Here is a 13526-nt window from a genome sequence, read left to right on the forward strand (position 1 = left end):
TATTTCTTTTAACTGAAGCCTGACCAAGCCAGGGAAGGAAATTCTTTCCCAGCCATTTTTGGGCTCAAAATTGCTGCCTGCCTTAGCTTCTTTCTGCTTTAAAATTAAGACACAGGGACCTGAGTCTCTTAACTTTTAGGAGAAAAGCAGCTTTTGGTAGGTGAGTTATGCCATGACTTTATTTCCCCCTCCCTCCCTCTCTTTTTCTCCTGCTGGTCTTTTGTTTGAAGCTACCAGTTTTATATGATAAGTGGACACTTGAGAGTGATGCCACATGGAATTACATCTGAATTGTAGTTCCTCCCTCCAGAGCAACTGATGGAGAATTTGGAATATTGAAAAAAGAATAGGATTTATTTTTCCTTCATGATTCCTTTGACCAGGCAGTGACAAGCAGACCATCTGAGGAAATATCTGTCAAGTCCCATTTCACAGTGTTAAAACAAGAGATTTTAATACATCTCATTGTTTATTATATATACTATACTATATTACAAATAAGACCTTTTTCGGTTTTGTGTTTCTTTTAAGCATTTGATTGGCATAAGAATGCAATATTACTTGAGTATTTTATAGTAACCTTCATTTTCAAAGTAAAAATGCAGTCTTTCTCAAAAGGAAAGGAGCTATCATCAAGGGGTATGCCATTCTTCAAAGAAACTTCAGTCCTATTTTTATCATTGCTAGTGCTGAACAAAATTAAGTGGTGGTGGTGGTGGTGGGGGAAAACTGTATTGCTGGATCAAAAAACCTGGTTCCAGAAATTAAACTAAATGTCAGCTTTGCTTATCTATAGCTCTCATTCTGATATGTAGGGTTGTCTCATTTTGTTTTCACAATATCCTTCAAGATTCCTTAAGCTAGGAGAGTAACCTAATGAGCATCTTGGCTTTTGTTTGGGTATTTGAACTGTAGTCCAAGCTTAGTTCTATAGCCACTGCTCCACACTGGCTCCTAATAGAAACTGGGAATTATATTCCAAAGAGGCTTGAGAACATAAGTATCTGTAGCATGTAGGGGTAGGTAGAGCACATGCCTTTCATACAGAAAGTTACAGATTCAATCCTTGGCATCTCCATGTAGGGCTGGGAGTCACAGACAGTGATTGATCAGAATTGCAGTCCTATAGCACCTGTAAAGTCATTGTAGATTGGAAAGAGAGACCTACCGTAATACCCTGGCTGTTGACCATGCTGGTGTGAGCTTATGGGAGTTGAGGTCTAAAACATCTGGAAGGAAAAGGTTTTCATTCCTAACATATGCCAACTGAACGGGATGGACCTGATTTAAGGCAACCTCTGATGTTCTATGTAAAAAGTTTATTTTGGTCAGCTAGACGTGATACAGTCCAGATTTTGAAAAAAGAGATTAGAGCTGCATCCTTACATATTATTTCTTTACAGAAATACTGTAATACAGTTTGACACTGCTTTAACTGCTATTTCTCATTGCCATTGAATTTTGGGATTTGTAGTTTTATCAGATATAAGGCCTTCTCTCTCAGAGAGTTCTCATGCCATAACAAATTACAAATCTCAGAAATCCATAGTATGGCGCTATGGCAGTTAAAGTGATGATAAATTGTTTTATTTCTGTAGTGTGGATACAGCTTGGGTCACTCTGTCGTTCCTTCTTTCCTTCACTTGGACCACCTACATTTTGTTGTGTGTTGTTCATGGAGTCAATGTTCGGTCCTAGTAGCTTCTTGAAAGTCCATTGTTCCATTGCAAGCATCCAAGTGTTTTCCTGCCATGGTAGCAAAAAAAGAGAAATTGCTTTTGATTTCTTTTGACTGAGATAATATTTTGTCATATCTTTCCTCTCATCCTAATATAGCTGACAGCTTATCTGACCGAGGAACAGGATCAGTGATATTGTCAGATGCCTCCAGCCAACATAGCCTTCCCTTCTCTTCAGAGCAGATGATGGGCACCCAGCAAGCTCCTAGCCTCTCTCAAGCTGAAAACAGTGTTCAAGGGCCCATCTATACTTCTCAGCAGCTGATGGGACATTTCCAGCCTATAGCAGGGGTAAGTGGCCTATACTTTTCTTAAATACACATCATGTCGCTAAAATGGCACGTAGAGATTTGGGCATGGGTAACGTAGTGGGAACATTGATCCAATACTGCATCACTGTGTGGATCTCATCAGGACAAAAAGTAAGTGTGAACTCCCCCTGAGTGTGATTTAGTTCAGCTTGTTACTATGAGAATGTAGCATGGGATGAAGGAAAACAAGCAGGTGGGCTATCCAGCAAGCATATATTGTACAATAACGCTGGAAAATATGTGACCCTCCAGAAGTTGTTAAACTCCAGTGTCCATTACCTGGGCAAGCCAGCACAGTGAGATATGATGATAGTAGTTCTTCAACAAGTGAAAGTTTGAAAGTTTTCCACTTGAGATGTACTTAGAAAAACTTAAAAAGTTATGAGTGGTAAAATATTTCTCCCTCTCCGATGGACATCTGGGAAGTGTTTCCTACTCTTGAGTTGCATATGCACCATTTCTGCAAATCTTTGTTTAATCTGATAACTGGGAGGATTGGGGGGAGTGACATGTGATTCCTAGATTGGTGTTTGTCTACACATCTTTTTGTGCTGGAGAACTCGCCTGCACAAATTTGCACATGACACCAAATTAGAAGGAGTAGCTAATACCCCAGAGGAGAGGATCAAAATTCAAAATGACTTTAATAGATTAGAAGGTTGGGCCAAAACTAATGAAATGAAATTCAACGGGGAGAAATGTAAGATACTGCACTTACGTAGAAAAAATGAAATGGATAGATATAGGATGGGCAACACCTGGCTGAACAAGACTACATGTGAAAGGGATCTAGGTGTCCAAGTAGACCACAAGTTGAACATGAGTCAACAGTGCAATGCGGCAGCTAACAAGGCAAAGCGATTTTAGGCTGCATCAATAGAAGTATAGTGTCTAGACCAAGGGAAATAATAGTGCCACTCTATTCTGCTTTGGTCAGGCCTCACCTGGAATACCATGTCCAGTTCTGGGCACCACAATTCAAAAAGGATATTAAGAAGCTCGAGCACGAATGTCTAGTCGTAACTGACTGTAAGGAACAGCAATCATCTCTGTTCTTTGGTCAGGCCTCACCTGGAAAACTGTGTCCAGTTGTGGGCACCACAATTAAAAAAGGACATTGACAAGCTCGAGAATTTCCAAAGGAAAGTGACTAAAATGGTGAAGGGCCTGGAAACCATGCCTTATGAAGAAAGACTTAGGGAGCTGGGTATGTTTGGTCTGTAAAAGAGATGGTTAAGAGGTGATATGATAGTTCTGTTTAAGTATTTGAAGGGGTGTCACATTGAGGATGGAGCAAGCTTGTTTTCTGATGTTCCAGCAAACAGGACCTGGAGCAATGGATTCAAAATACTGGAAAAGAGATTCCACCTAATCAGTCGGAAGAATTTCCTGACAATAGAGCTGTTTGACAGGCTCCCTTGGAGAGTAGTGGAGTCTCCTTCTTTGGAGGTCTTTAAGCAGAGGCTGGATGGCCATGTCTTGGGGATACTTTGATTGAGTGTTCCTGTATGGCAGAATGGGGTTGGACTGGATGGTCCTTGTGGTCCCTTCCAACTCTATGATTCTAGTTTTCTATCTCTTGATGAGTAAGACAACGGTATATTATTGTAGGATCTTTTGATAGGAAATTTGCAAAGTTGTGGTGGTTGGGATTCTCCCAAACTACTTGAATGGACTTGTGAGCATTGAAATGAGAGACAGATAATGAAAGATAGATACTTTTTATCAGAATTTACATTCTACTTACTGTTCATAATTTAATGTAGGTTTGTTTTTTGCAAAAATGAATAATAATAGGATTTATTTATATACCGCCCAGTCACTGGGAATCCGAGCGGTTTACAACAAAGGGGATAATAGACGGTTCCCTGCCCTCAGGCTTACAATCTAAAAGACACGACACAAAAGGAGAAGGGAATGGTGAGGGGGGGAGGGAATCAGGTCCAGCAGTTCTTCTCTCTCTTTGAGGCCTGGACCAAGGCAGATGGACTGGAGGGAGGGCTCTTCTTCTTCAGCCTAGCCCTGATGGAGCTAGCCTGCCTCTCTCCCCCTCAAGATGGTGGATGAAGGGAGGGCCTGTCTTCTTCCAGGCATGCCTCTTGGAGCTAGCCTGCCCCTCTCTCCCTCAAGATGGTGGATGAAGGGAGGGCCTGTCTTCTTCCAGGCATGCCTCTTGGAGCTAGCCTGCCTCTCTCTCCCTCAAGATGGTGGATGAAGGGAGGGCCTGTCTTCTTCCAGGCAGGGCTCTTGGAGCTAGCCTGCCTATCTCCCCCTCAAGATGGTGGATGAAGGGAGGGCCTGTGTTCTTCCAGGCATGCCTCTTGGAGCTAGCCTGCCTCTCTCTCCCTCAAGATGGTGGATGAAGGGAGGGCCTGTCTTCTTCCAGGCATGCCTTTTGGAGCTAGCCTGCCTCTCTCTCCCTCAAGATGGTGGATGAAGGGAGGGCCTGTCTTCTTCCAGGCATGCCTCTTGGAGCTAGCCTGCCTCTCTCTCCCTCAAGATGGTGGATGAAGGGAGGGCCTGTCTTCTTCCAGGCATGCCTCTTGGAGCTAGCCTGCCTCTCTCTCCCTCAAGATGGTGGATGAAGGGAGGGCCTGTCTTCTTCCAGGCATGCCTCTTGGAGCTAGCCTGCCTCTCTCTCCCTCAAGATGGTGGATGACGGGAGGGCCTGTCTTCTTCCAGGCATGCCTCTTGGAGCTAGCCTGCCTATCTCCCCCTCAAGATGGTGGATGAAGGGAGGGCCTGTGTTCTTCCAGGCATGCCTCTTGGAGCTAGCCTGCCTCTCTCTCCCTCAAGATGGTGGATGAAGGGAGGGCCTGTCTTCTTCCAGGCATGCCTCTTGGAGCTAGCCTGCCTCTCTCTCCCTCAAGATGGTGGATGAAGGGAGGGCCTGTCTTCTTCCAGGCAGGCCTCTTGGAGCTAGCCTGCCTCTCTCTCCCTCAAGATGGCGGATGAAGGGAGGGCCTGTCTTCTTCCAGGCAGGCCTCTTGGAGCTAGCCTGCCTCTCTCTCCCTCAAGATGGCGGATGAAGGGAGGGCCTGTCTTCTTCCAGGCATGCCTCTTGGAGCTAGCCTGCCTCTCTCTCCCTCAAGATGGCGGATGAAGGGAGGGCCTGTCTTCTTCCAGGCATGCCTCTTGGAGCTAGCCTGCCTCTCTCCCCCTCAAGATGGCGGATGAAGGGAGGGCCTGTCTTCTTCCAGGCAGGCCTCTTGGAGCTAGCCTGCCTCTCTCCCCCTCAAGATGGTGGATGAAGGGAGGGCCTGTCTTCTTCCAGGCAGGCCTCTTGGAGCTAGCCTGCCTCTCTCTCCCTCAAGATGGTGGATGAAGGGAGGGCCTGTCTTCTTCCAGGCAGGCCTCTTGGAGCTAGCCTGCCTCTCTCTCCCTCAAGATGGCGGATGAAGGGAGGGCCTGTCTTCTTCCAGGCAGGCCTCTTGGAGCTAGCCTGCCTCTCTCTCCCTCAAGATGGCGGATGAAGGGAGGGCCTGTCTTCTTCCAGGCATGCCTCTTGGAGCTAGCCTGCCTCTCTCTCCCTCAAGATGGCGGATGAAGGGAGGGCCTGTCTTCTTCCAGGCATGCCTCTTGGAGCTAGCCTGCCTCTCTCCCCCTCAAGATGGCGGATGAAGGGAGGGCCTGTCTTCTTCCAGGCAGGCCTCTTGGAGCTAGCCTGCCTCTCTCCCCCTCAAGATGGTGGATGAAGGGAGGGCCTGTCTTCTTTCAGGCAGGCCTGGTGGAGCTAGCCTGCCTCTCTCTCTCCCTCAAGATGGAGGATGAAGGGAGGGATTGTTTTCTTCCAGGCAGGCCTGTTGGAGCTAATTCACTAATTGACAATCTGAAGCTACTTGAGATAATAATTTTAGAGAAGATTAGAGGGTTTGATCTGAGAGAAGGTTTAAACTCACATTTTATCAGCTATGGCCAGATGTCAGCCTTAGACCAGCGTGGACCATGTTATTTCTGCTCTGAATACCCTAGAGTTTAATAAAAAAATCAATTACTGTATAAAAAAAAATCTACCAAAACTGGGCTGGCCTTTCCATAGGTATTCTTATCGATTTTATCCATTCTATGTACAGCGCTGTGCAAATTTACAGCGCTTTATAAATATAATAATAATAATAATAATAAGAAGAAGAAGAAGAAGAAGAAGAAGAAGAAGCAGATTAAAGCCTTCTGTGCATTAAAATAATCTGATGGATTCTACAGTAAGTGATGCTATTATAGTGGTTTATTCATGAACTCACTTTTGGACACACAATCTGTGCTACAGAGAGCACATCTCAGGAAATAGTCTCATTTTCCCAAAAGAACATGTCACAGGAGGCTGCTGACAGAGCAGATGAGACCAAGGCAGCTGAAGCATAGACAATTCCTTTGTTTTTCTAAGAACAGATAGTTATTAATTCTTTTTTAAAACAGATGCAGCAGCAGCAGCAGCCAGCAAATGTGGCCCATCCAAATGTTTTACCCCTCATCCTGAGTCAGCCTTCAGCTTTGCCTACCCACATCTTGGCACCCCCTGCAGTCCCCCAACCCCAAGCATCTCCTATTTCAGTGCAGCAGTTCACATCAAGGATGGCAAGGACCTTCAGTTAAAATCTGTTCAATCATTCATAGGCTGCTTCTACACTGCAGAATTAATGCAGTTTGACACCGTTCTCATTGCCTTGGCTCAGTGCTATGGATTTATGGGTGTTGTAGTTTTGTGAGCTATTTAGCCTTCTCTGTCAGAAAGCTCTGGTGCCACAACAAACTGCAAATCCCAGAATTCCATATGGAGCCATGGCAATTAAAGTGGTGCCAAACTGCATTAATTCTGCAGTGTGCCAGCAGCCGTAGTGTCTCTTAGGCGCAGTTTAGCCACTGAGCAGTGTACTCACAACTGCCTATACCTATAGTGACATTCCAAATTTGGAATTGCACTGAATAAGTCTTGAACTGCAAATATTTTTGTCAATCTAGAATTCCCCTCATTAGGTAGGGTTTCCTGACACTTGAGAAAACCTTTTTTAAACAAGTTTTGGTAAATTTTAAAATATTCTTTCCATTCCTACTAAACAGTGTTTTGATTTGCTAGTGTCAAAATCTTAGATGGGACACCTGACAATTTGGTAGATAAAAGCAAAGCTGAGTTGCCACCAACTATCAGGCTGTATTCTCTCCCCACAAAAAGTGTTCTGAGTTAATCTCACTCTAGAAGGCCAGAATAATGGTGATGTTATTTCACTTTTAGAGCAATTAATTACACTTTTAAAGTGGTGGGGGGAGGGGGGAAACCAGCTGAGGATCAAGGGCCTCTGAAAATTAACCCTCCTTGACTATGTTTTGCCCCTGGTTGTGATGTTTAAACTTGCTTCATTCCTCAAGTATTCAGGTTATACTGCTGGAAGAGATTATGCTGGAAGAGATTATGTGTATGTGTGTGCACATTCAGTTCACCTCTCGATTTATGGTGACCCTATGAATTTCATAAAGTTTTCTTAGGTAAGAATTACACACAGGTGGTTTTGCAGTTCCTTCCTCTACCAGCACCTGGTATTTGGTGGCAGTCTCCCATCCAAGTGCTAACCAGGGTTCACCCTGCTAAGCATCCAAGATCTAATGGGATATGGTGTCTTTAGGGTATTTAGGAGATTACAATGTGTCAGTTTTAATCCCACCTGATAGTTTAGTCTAGAAACAAGTTAGTGTGGTTAGTAAGGAGAAGACTGTTACTTGTGGTTTTTAGGTTTGGGGGCAAAGATATGAATAGGATCACTAGGGATAGGAAGAATGCTTGCATTTAAAGGAAAGTTACATTTCATAATGTATCTCAGTATGCTGAAAGAGAAAGCTCTTCATCTCTGATTCTATTTTTTAAAGTGATCTTGGAATCTGTTTTACCTTCCTGGTTCTGATAACTGAATAGGACAGAAGGCTATAGGAACTAAACCCAACTCTTTCTTTATTGAATGTTGTAGCTTTCCAGACTATGCACAGATACATGCAGGCCTACAGATCTGCTAAATAAATGTATCCTTTTTATAAAAGAATAATCTTGGAGAGTGCATTTGTTAGGAGAGAAGGAACTTGACTCTTTCCTCATAGGAGAGGTATGTGTGTGTGCTCCTCATAGTCTCGTTCTCAGCAGCCAGACTTGTGACAAGTTTAAATACAAAGGCTGGGCTTCCAGAATAAAATTAAGGTTTATGGATTCCTGCAAAATGAACCTTCAAACGGAGCTAAACTTTATCAAGATTTTTATATATATTAAAAATACTTTAAATGCAAAAAAGTAGCCTGTCCCCACAAGTTGTACATGAGTCAACAGTATGATGTGGCAGCTAAAAAAGCCAATGTGATTCTAGGCTGTATCAATAGAAATATAGCATCTAGATCAAGGGAAGTAATAGTGCCATTCTATTCTTCTTTGGTCAGGCCTCACACGGAATATTGTGAACTTTATCACATGAGGAAAATTGGAAGGTTAAAGTGGGGGCAATGCAGGTTCATCCAGAGTATTAGGTACAACTCCACAGCTGCTTATCACATGACGCTGCATGCAATCTAGACAGAATCCAGGGAGAATGTGAGGTGAATCAAGAAATGAGCAAACTCATAAAACTACTGGATTTGCATGTCCATTTTGCTTGCAAATTCACTCTCTTCGTGTAATGCCAGCTGTCTGAAAATGCAAGCCTGCAGATGCCTTCATTTCCCAGGGTGCCTTGCTGTGCCAAAGAGGGGAAATGCTCTCTTCTTAAAGAGATACACACACACACTCCCCTCTTTAGCCTTGCCTGGCTGCTTTTCCTCCTCTTTGCAGCCTCTAATCAGCTGCTGGGGGAAGGCAGAAAGAGGACGTTTTGGCATTCCTCCTGAAGAAATGGAGGGAGAAATGGAGGACATGTCCTGTAAAAGGAGGGCATTGGGGAGTATCAGCCCTCTGTGGAATCAGGCAGGCTTATGGACTCAGCCCCCTCCTTTCACTCTCTATCTCTTTCTCTCTTGTGTGTGTGTGTGTGTGCGCGTGTGCGCGTGCGTCTTTGTGGTTTTATGGAGTTTGCAAAGGGAAGCCTCATTCTGCCTTCATCTCACACAATTTCTGGGGCTTTGGGGGCAAAGAGGACCCCCCCGGTTTTCCCTCCTTCCCTGGGGCATGTGGGGGGGCACTTGTTGAAATGACAGTTTGGAGCATGCACAGAAAGGGTGTTTCTACGCTGGCAATGGGGATTTGTTTGTCTCCTTTTGATACCCAAATTCGAATCTGACCCTAAGTAATGTGCCTTTAACTCCTTGTTGTGCTCTTGCTTTTGTGGGATGGCACCACTTTAACAATTTTTGGGATGGAAGCACATAGTTCCACATGTGAAAAAGTCCTGTGTCCAGTTCTGGGCACCACAATTCAAAAAAGGATGTTGAGAAGCTGGAGCATTCCCAGAGGAGGGCAAACAAAATGGTGATAGGTCTAGAAAAACCATGCCCTATGAGGAGAGACTTAGGGAACTTGGGGAAGTTTGGTCTGGAGAAGAGAAAGTTAAGAGGTGATATTATAGCCATGTTTAAGTATTTGAAGGGGTGTCATATTGAAGATGTTTTCTACTGCTCCAGAGGATAGGACCCGGAAAAATGGATTCAAACCACAGGAAAAGAGATTCCACCTCAATTTTAGGAAGAACTTCCTGACAGTAAGAGCTATTTGACAGTGGAATACGCTACCGTGGAGTGAGATGGATTTTTCTTCTTTGGAGGTTTTTAAACAGAGATTGGATAGCCATCCGTTGCAGGGTGCCTTGATTATGTATTCCTGTATGGCAGGGGATTAGACTGGATAGCCCTTGGGGTCTCTTCCAACTCTAGGATTCTATGATGCTATGATTCTATGATCACCTGAGCCTTTTACTTCAAACGTGGGTAAGAATAATACCACTTGTCTCGCTATAACCAGTAATGTCAATACACATTCAATGCATTAAAATAATGACAAGGTGAGTGAATTTTACAAACTCCTGTTTGTTAACTTATACAGCATTCCCTTAATTTTGCTGCTGTCGATATAACAATTATTTCCGAGATGCCAGTTTTAATTTACTCTTTTGCTGGTGGAAATAGCCCATAGGATAAGATCTAAAGGTGCAAAGATGATTAATTTAACCACCTTTTAAAAATATTTTTCTCACCAGCCTTCAGATTCCCAGGTATCGTACAGTGGAGAAGGACAGACTTTGGATGGATCCATGATGGGAGTCCCTCAGCAGATCTTGACAGTAACTTCCCCTCAGAGTATACCTGCTCCACAGATAACAAACCAGCAACTGTCAGCCAGTATACAACTGGCATCTCCTGCTAGAATCAGTAGTCAGTCTTCAGTTGCTGCAGGATCAGTGGAACTGGAACATGCTTCTGCCAGTTCCATGCCTGGCAGTCATTCATCTGTTCAACAGGGACAGCCCCCAGTTCAGTTTGTTAGTAATATACCAAATTCAGCTCTGCAATCAGTTCCACAAGGGGTTGCGCCAATTCAACAACCCCAGCAAATTCCACAGCAGGTACCACCCATGCAAGTTACCCAGCAGATGGCATCCATGCAACAAACCCAGCAAATGGGCCAGCATGTAGCATCTATACAGCAGGTTCCCCAACAGTTGGTGGCTACACAGCAGACCCAGCAAGTTCCCCAGCAGATGACAGCCATGCAGCAAGTTCAGCAGATGGCATCCATACAGCAGACCCAGCAAGTTCCCCAACAAATGGCAGCCATGCAACACTCCCAGCAAATGCCACAGCAAGTGGCAGCCATGCAGCAGCCACAGCAGGTTTCCCAACAGATGACATCCATGCAGCAGCCTCAGCAAGTCCCCCAACAGGTGGCAACCATACAACACCCCCAGCAAATGCCACAGCAAGTGGCATCCATGCAGCAGCCGCAGCAAGTTCCCCAACAGATGACATCCATGCAGCAGCCCCAGCAAGTCCCCCAGCAGGTGGCAGCCACGCAACAGTCCCAACAAATGCCACAGCATGTGGTGTCCATGCAGCAGCCCCAGCAAGTCCCCCAGCAAGTGGCAGCCATGCAGCAGCCTCAGCAAATGCCACAGCAAGTAGCATCCATGCAGCAGCCACAGCATGTTCCCCAACAGATGACATCCATTCAGCAGCCCCAGCAAGTCCCCCAGCAAGTGGCAGCTATACAACACCCCCAGCAAATGCCACAGCAAGTAGCATCCATGCAGCAGCCACAGCAAGTTCCCCAACAGATGACATCCATGCAGCAGCCACAGCAAGTCCCCCAGCAGGTGGCAGCCATGCAACAGCCCCAGCAAATACCACAACATGTGATGTCCATGCAGCAGTCCCAGCAAGTCCCCCAGCAAGTGGCAGCCATGCAACAGACTCAGCAAATGCCACAGCAAGTGGTGTCCATGCAGCAGCCCCAGCAAGTCCCCCAGCATGTTGCAGCCATGCAACAGTCCCAGCAAATGCCACAGCAAGTGGCGTCCATGCAGCACCCCCAGCAAGTCCCTCAGCAAGTGGCAGCCATGCAACAGCCTCAGCAAATGCCACAGCAAGTGGTGTCCATGCAGCAACCACAACAAGTTTTCCAGCAAGTGGCAGCCATCCAGCAGCCCCAGCAGGTTCCTCAGCAAGTGGCAACCATGCAGCAGCCCCAGCAAGTTCCCCAGCAGTTGCAGCAAGTGGTGTCCATGCAGCAACCCCTGCAAGTTCCCCAGCAAATGGTATCCATGCAGCAGCCCCAGCAAATGACCCAGCAAATAGTGTCCATGCAACAACCCCAGCCAGTTCCCCAGCAAGTGGCATCCATGCAACAATCCCAAATGGTTCCCCAGTCGCTGACTTCAGTGCAGCAACCCCAGCAAATACCCCAACAAGTGGTTTCCATGCAGCAGGCCCAGCAGGTTCCTCCACAAGTGGTATCCACACAACATCTCCAGACAACATCAGTCATGCAACAGTCTCAGCAAGCTCCCCAGCAAATGGGCTCCATTCAACACTCTCCACAAGTTCCCCAGCAAGTTAGCTCCTTCCAACAGCCTCAGCAGGTTGCATCTATACATCAGGTCTCTAACATACTGCAGCCAGCAGCACCAACACAACAGTGCTCACAGTATCCAAGAATGCCTGTAAGTACTCCCGGGCAGTCATCCCTATCTCAGCAAGAACAGCAAGTTATTCAGATTCACCAGTCCACAGACCAGCACCCTGGTGTAATGCAACAGATGTTATTCCACTTGCCTGTTCAGCAGTCACAACAGGAGCAGCTTGTTCTCCCTTCTAGTTCTACAGAGCAGTTGCCAGTTGCACCTCAGAGAGATGTAGAAAAGCAGCAGCAGGCCTCTGAGCTTTCTGGTTCAACTCCAGAACAAGTTGTTTATTCCATGCAGAATCAATATCATCTCCAAGCCCAAGAGCAACTAAGCTATCAAGTTCAGCCCTCACACCAGCTACCAGTTTCAGAGCAACTGGCATATCAAATACAGCCAACAAACCAACAGCAGGCCCCAGAGCAAGCTGCATGCCAGGTGCATGTCACATACCAAATGCAGGGCCCAGATCAACCTCACTGCCCAGAGCAATTGGGTTATCCAGCATCTGGGGCTTATTCAGGACAGGCCTTGGAACCAGCAACATACCCAGTGCAGCCTTTCCCCCAAGGGCAACAGGCCACATTCAGAACCCAGCCACCACCATATCTTACTCAAGTTCCTGAAATGCAGCAGTCTCACCTAACTGTACAGGCCACAGATCAGCCAAATTTTGCTGTACACTCTCCTGAGCAATCACTATATATGATGAAGGATGGCGGCACTGACTGCTTGGAACAGCAGACTTGCTTGGCGCAACCAGGGGAGGTCCTTTCCTATCCTTCAGAGCTACACCAGTCTGAGCCACCAACATATCTGATCCAGCAAGATAGCAGCCTAGGGCACCAGCAATCGCCTCATGTGATGCACAGGACTGCAGAAAAACAACAGCCAGAATTGCAAACCCCTTTTGTCCCATCTCAACCATCTTTTGTACCACAAATGCAGCCACAATCTCCATATCAGGAATTCAACCAGCATTCTGTTCCTCAGCCGCAACAAGTCACCATCCCTCAGTCAGTTCCAAGCATGTTACAGATGGCATCTTCTGTACCAGAACAGTCAGAACCAGCCTACGGAGTCCAACAACCACCAGAAGTGTCAGAGCTCCTGCCCAACACAAGTCTCATCCAACCATCCCAAGCATTTCAGCCAGCTGAGAATAACCAGTCATTTACTGCAGTGCAGCCAGCATATGTTCAACAGCAGCCAATGTGTCAAACATCAGTATTCACAGGAGAGTTGGGCCTTCAGAACCAGGTGCCTCCTCTGGTGGCATCCCTGAATCAGCAAGCTTCACTTAATTCATTGATACAACCAAAACAAGAACATGTACAAGGACAAGATATCCCACAGGTATGTCTGTTCTTCAAACCAGAACTTGGGATGTTAGGTTT

General features: G+C 46.0%; 1 protein-coding gene across 6 annotated transcripts in view; it reads left to right on the forward strand.

Moving 5' to 3' along the window:
* Positions 1–13526, forward strand: part of LOC149322921 (serine/threonine-protein kinase WNK3-like) — a 136313-nt gene that overhangs the window by 83867 nt on the left and 38920 nt on the right. For 5 of the 6 annotated variants that reach the window (XM_089484767.1, XM_089484761.1, XM_089484753.1 and 2 more), the window contains exons 9-10: positions 1837–2030; positions 10210–13485. In XM_089484767.1, coding sequence (XP_089340893.1) covers positions 1837–2030; positions 10210–13485 — 3470 coding nt within the window. Of the gene's footprint in view, positions 1–1836; positions 2031–6466; positions 6626–10209; positions 13486–13526 lie in introns of all 6 variants that reach the window. The other variant, XM_089484788.1, reaches the window with a different exon arrangement.

This window comes from Sceloporus occidentalis, unplaced genomic scaffold (genome assembly GCF_023333645.1).
Source record: "Sceloporus occidentalis isolate IW3139 unplaced genomic scaffold, rSceOcc1.0.p SCAF_1, whole genome shotgun sequence".
In the NCBI taxonomy this organism is placed as follows: domain Eukaryota; kingdom Metazoa; phylum Chordata; class Lepidosauria; order Squamata; family Phrynosomatidae; genus Sceloporus; species Sceloporus occidentalis.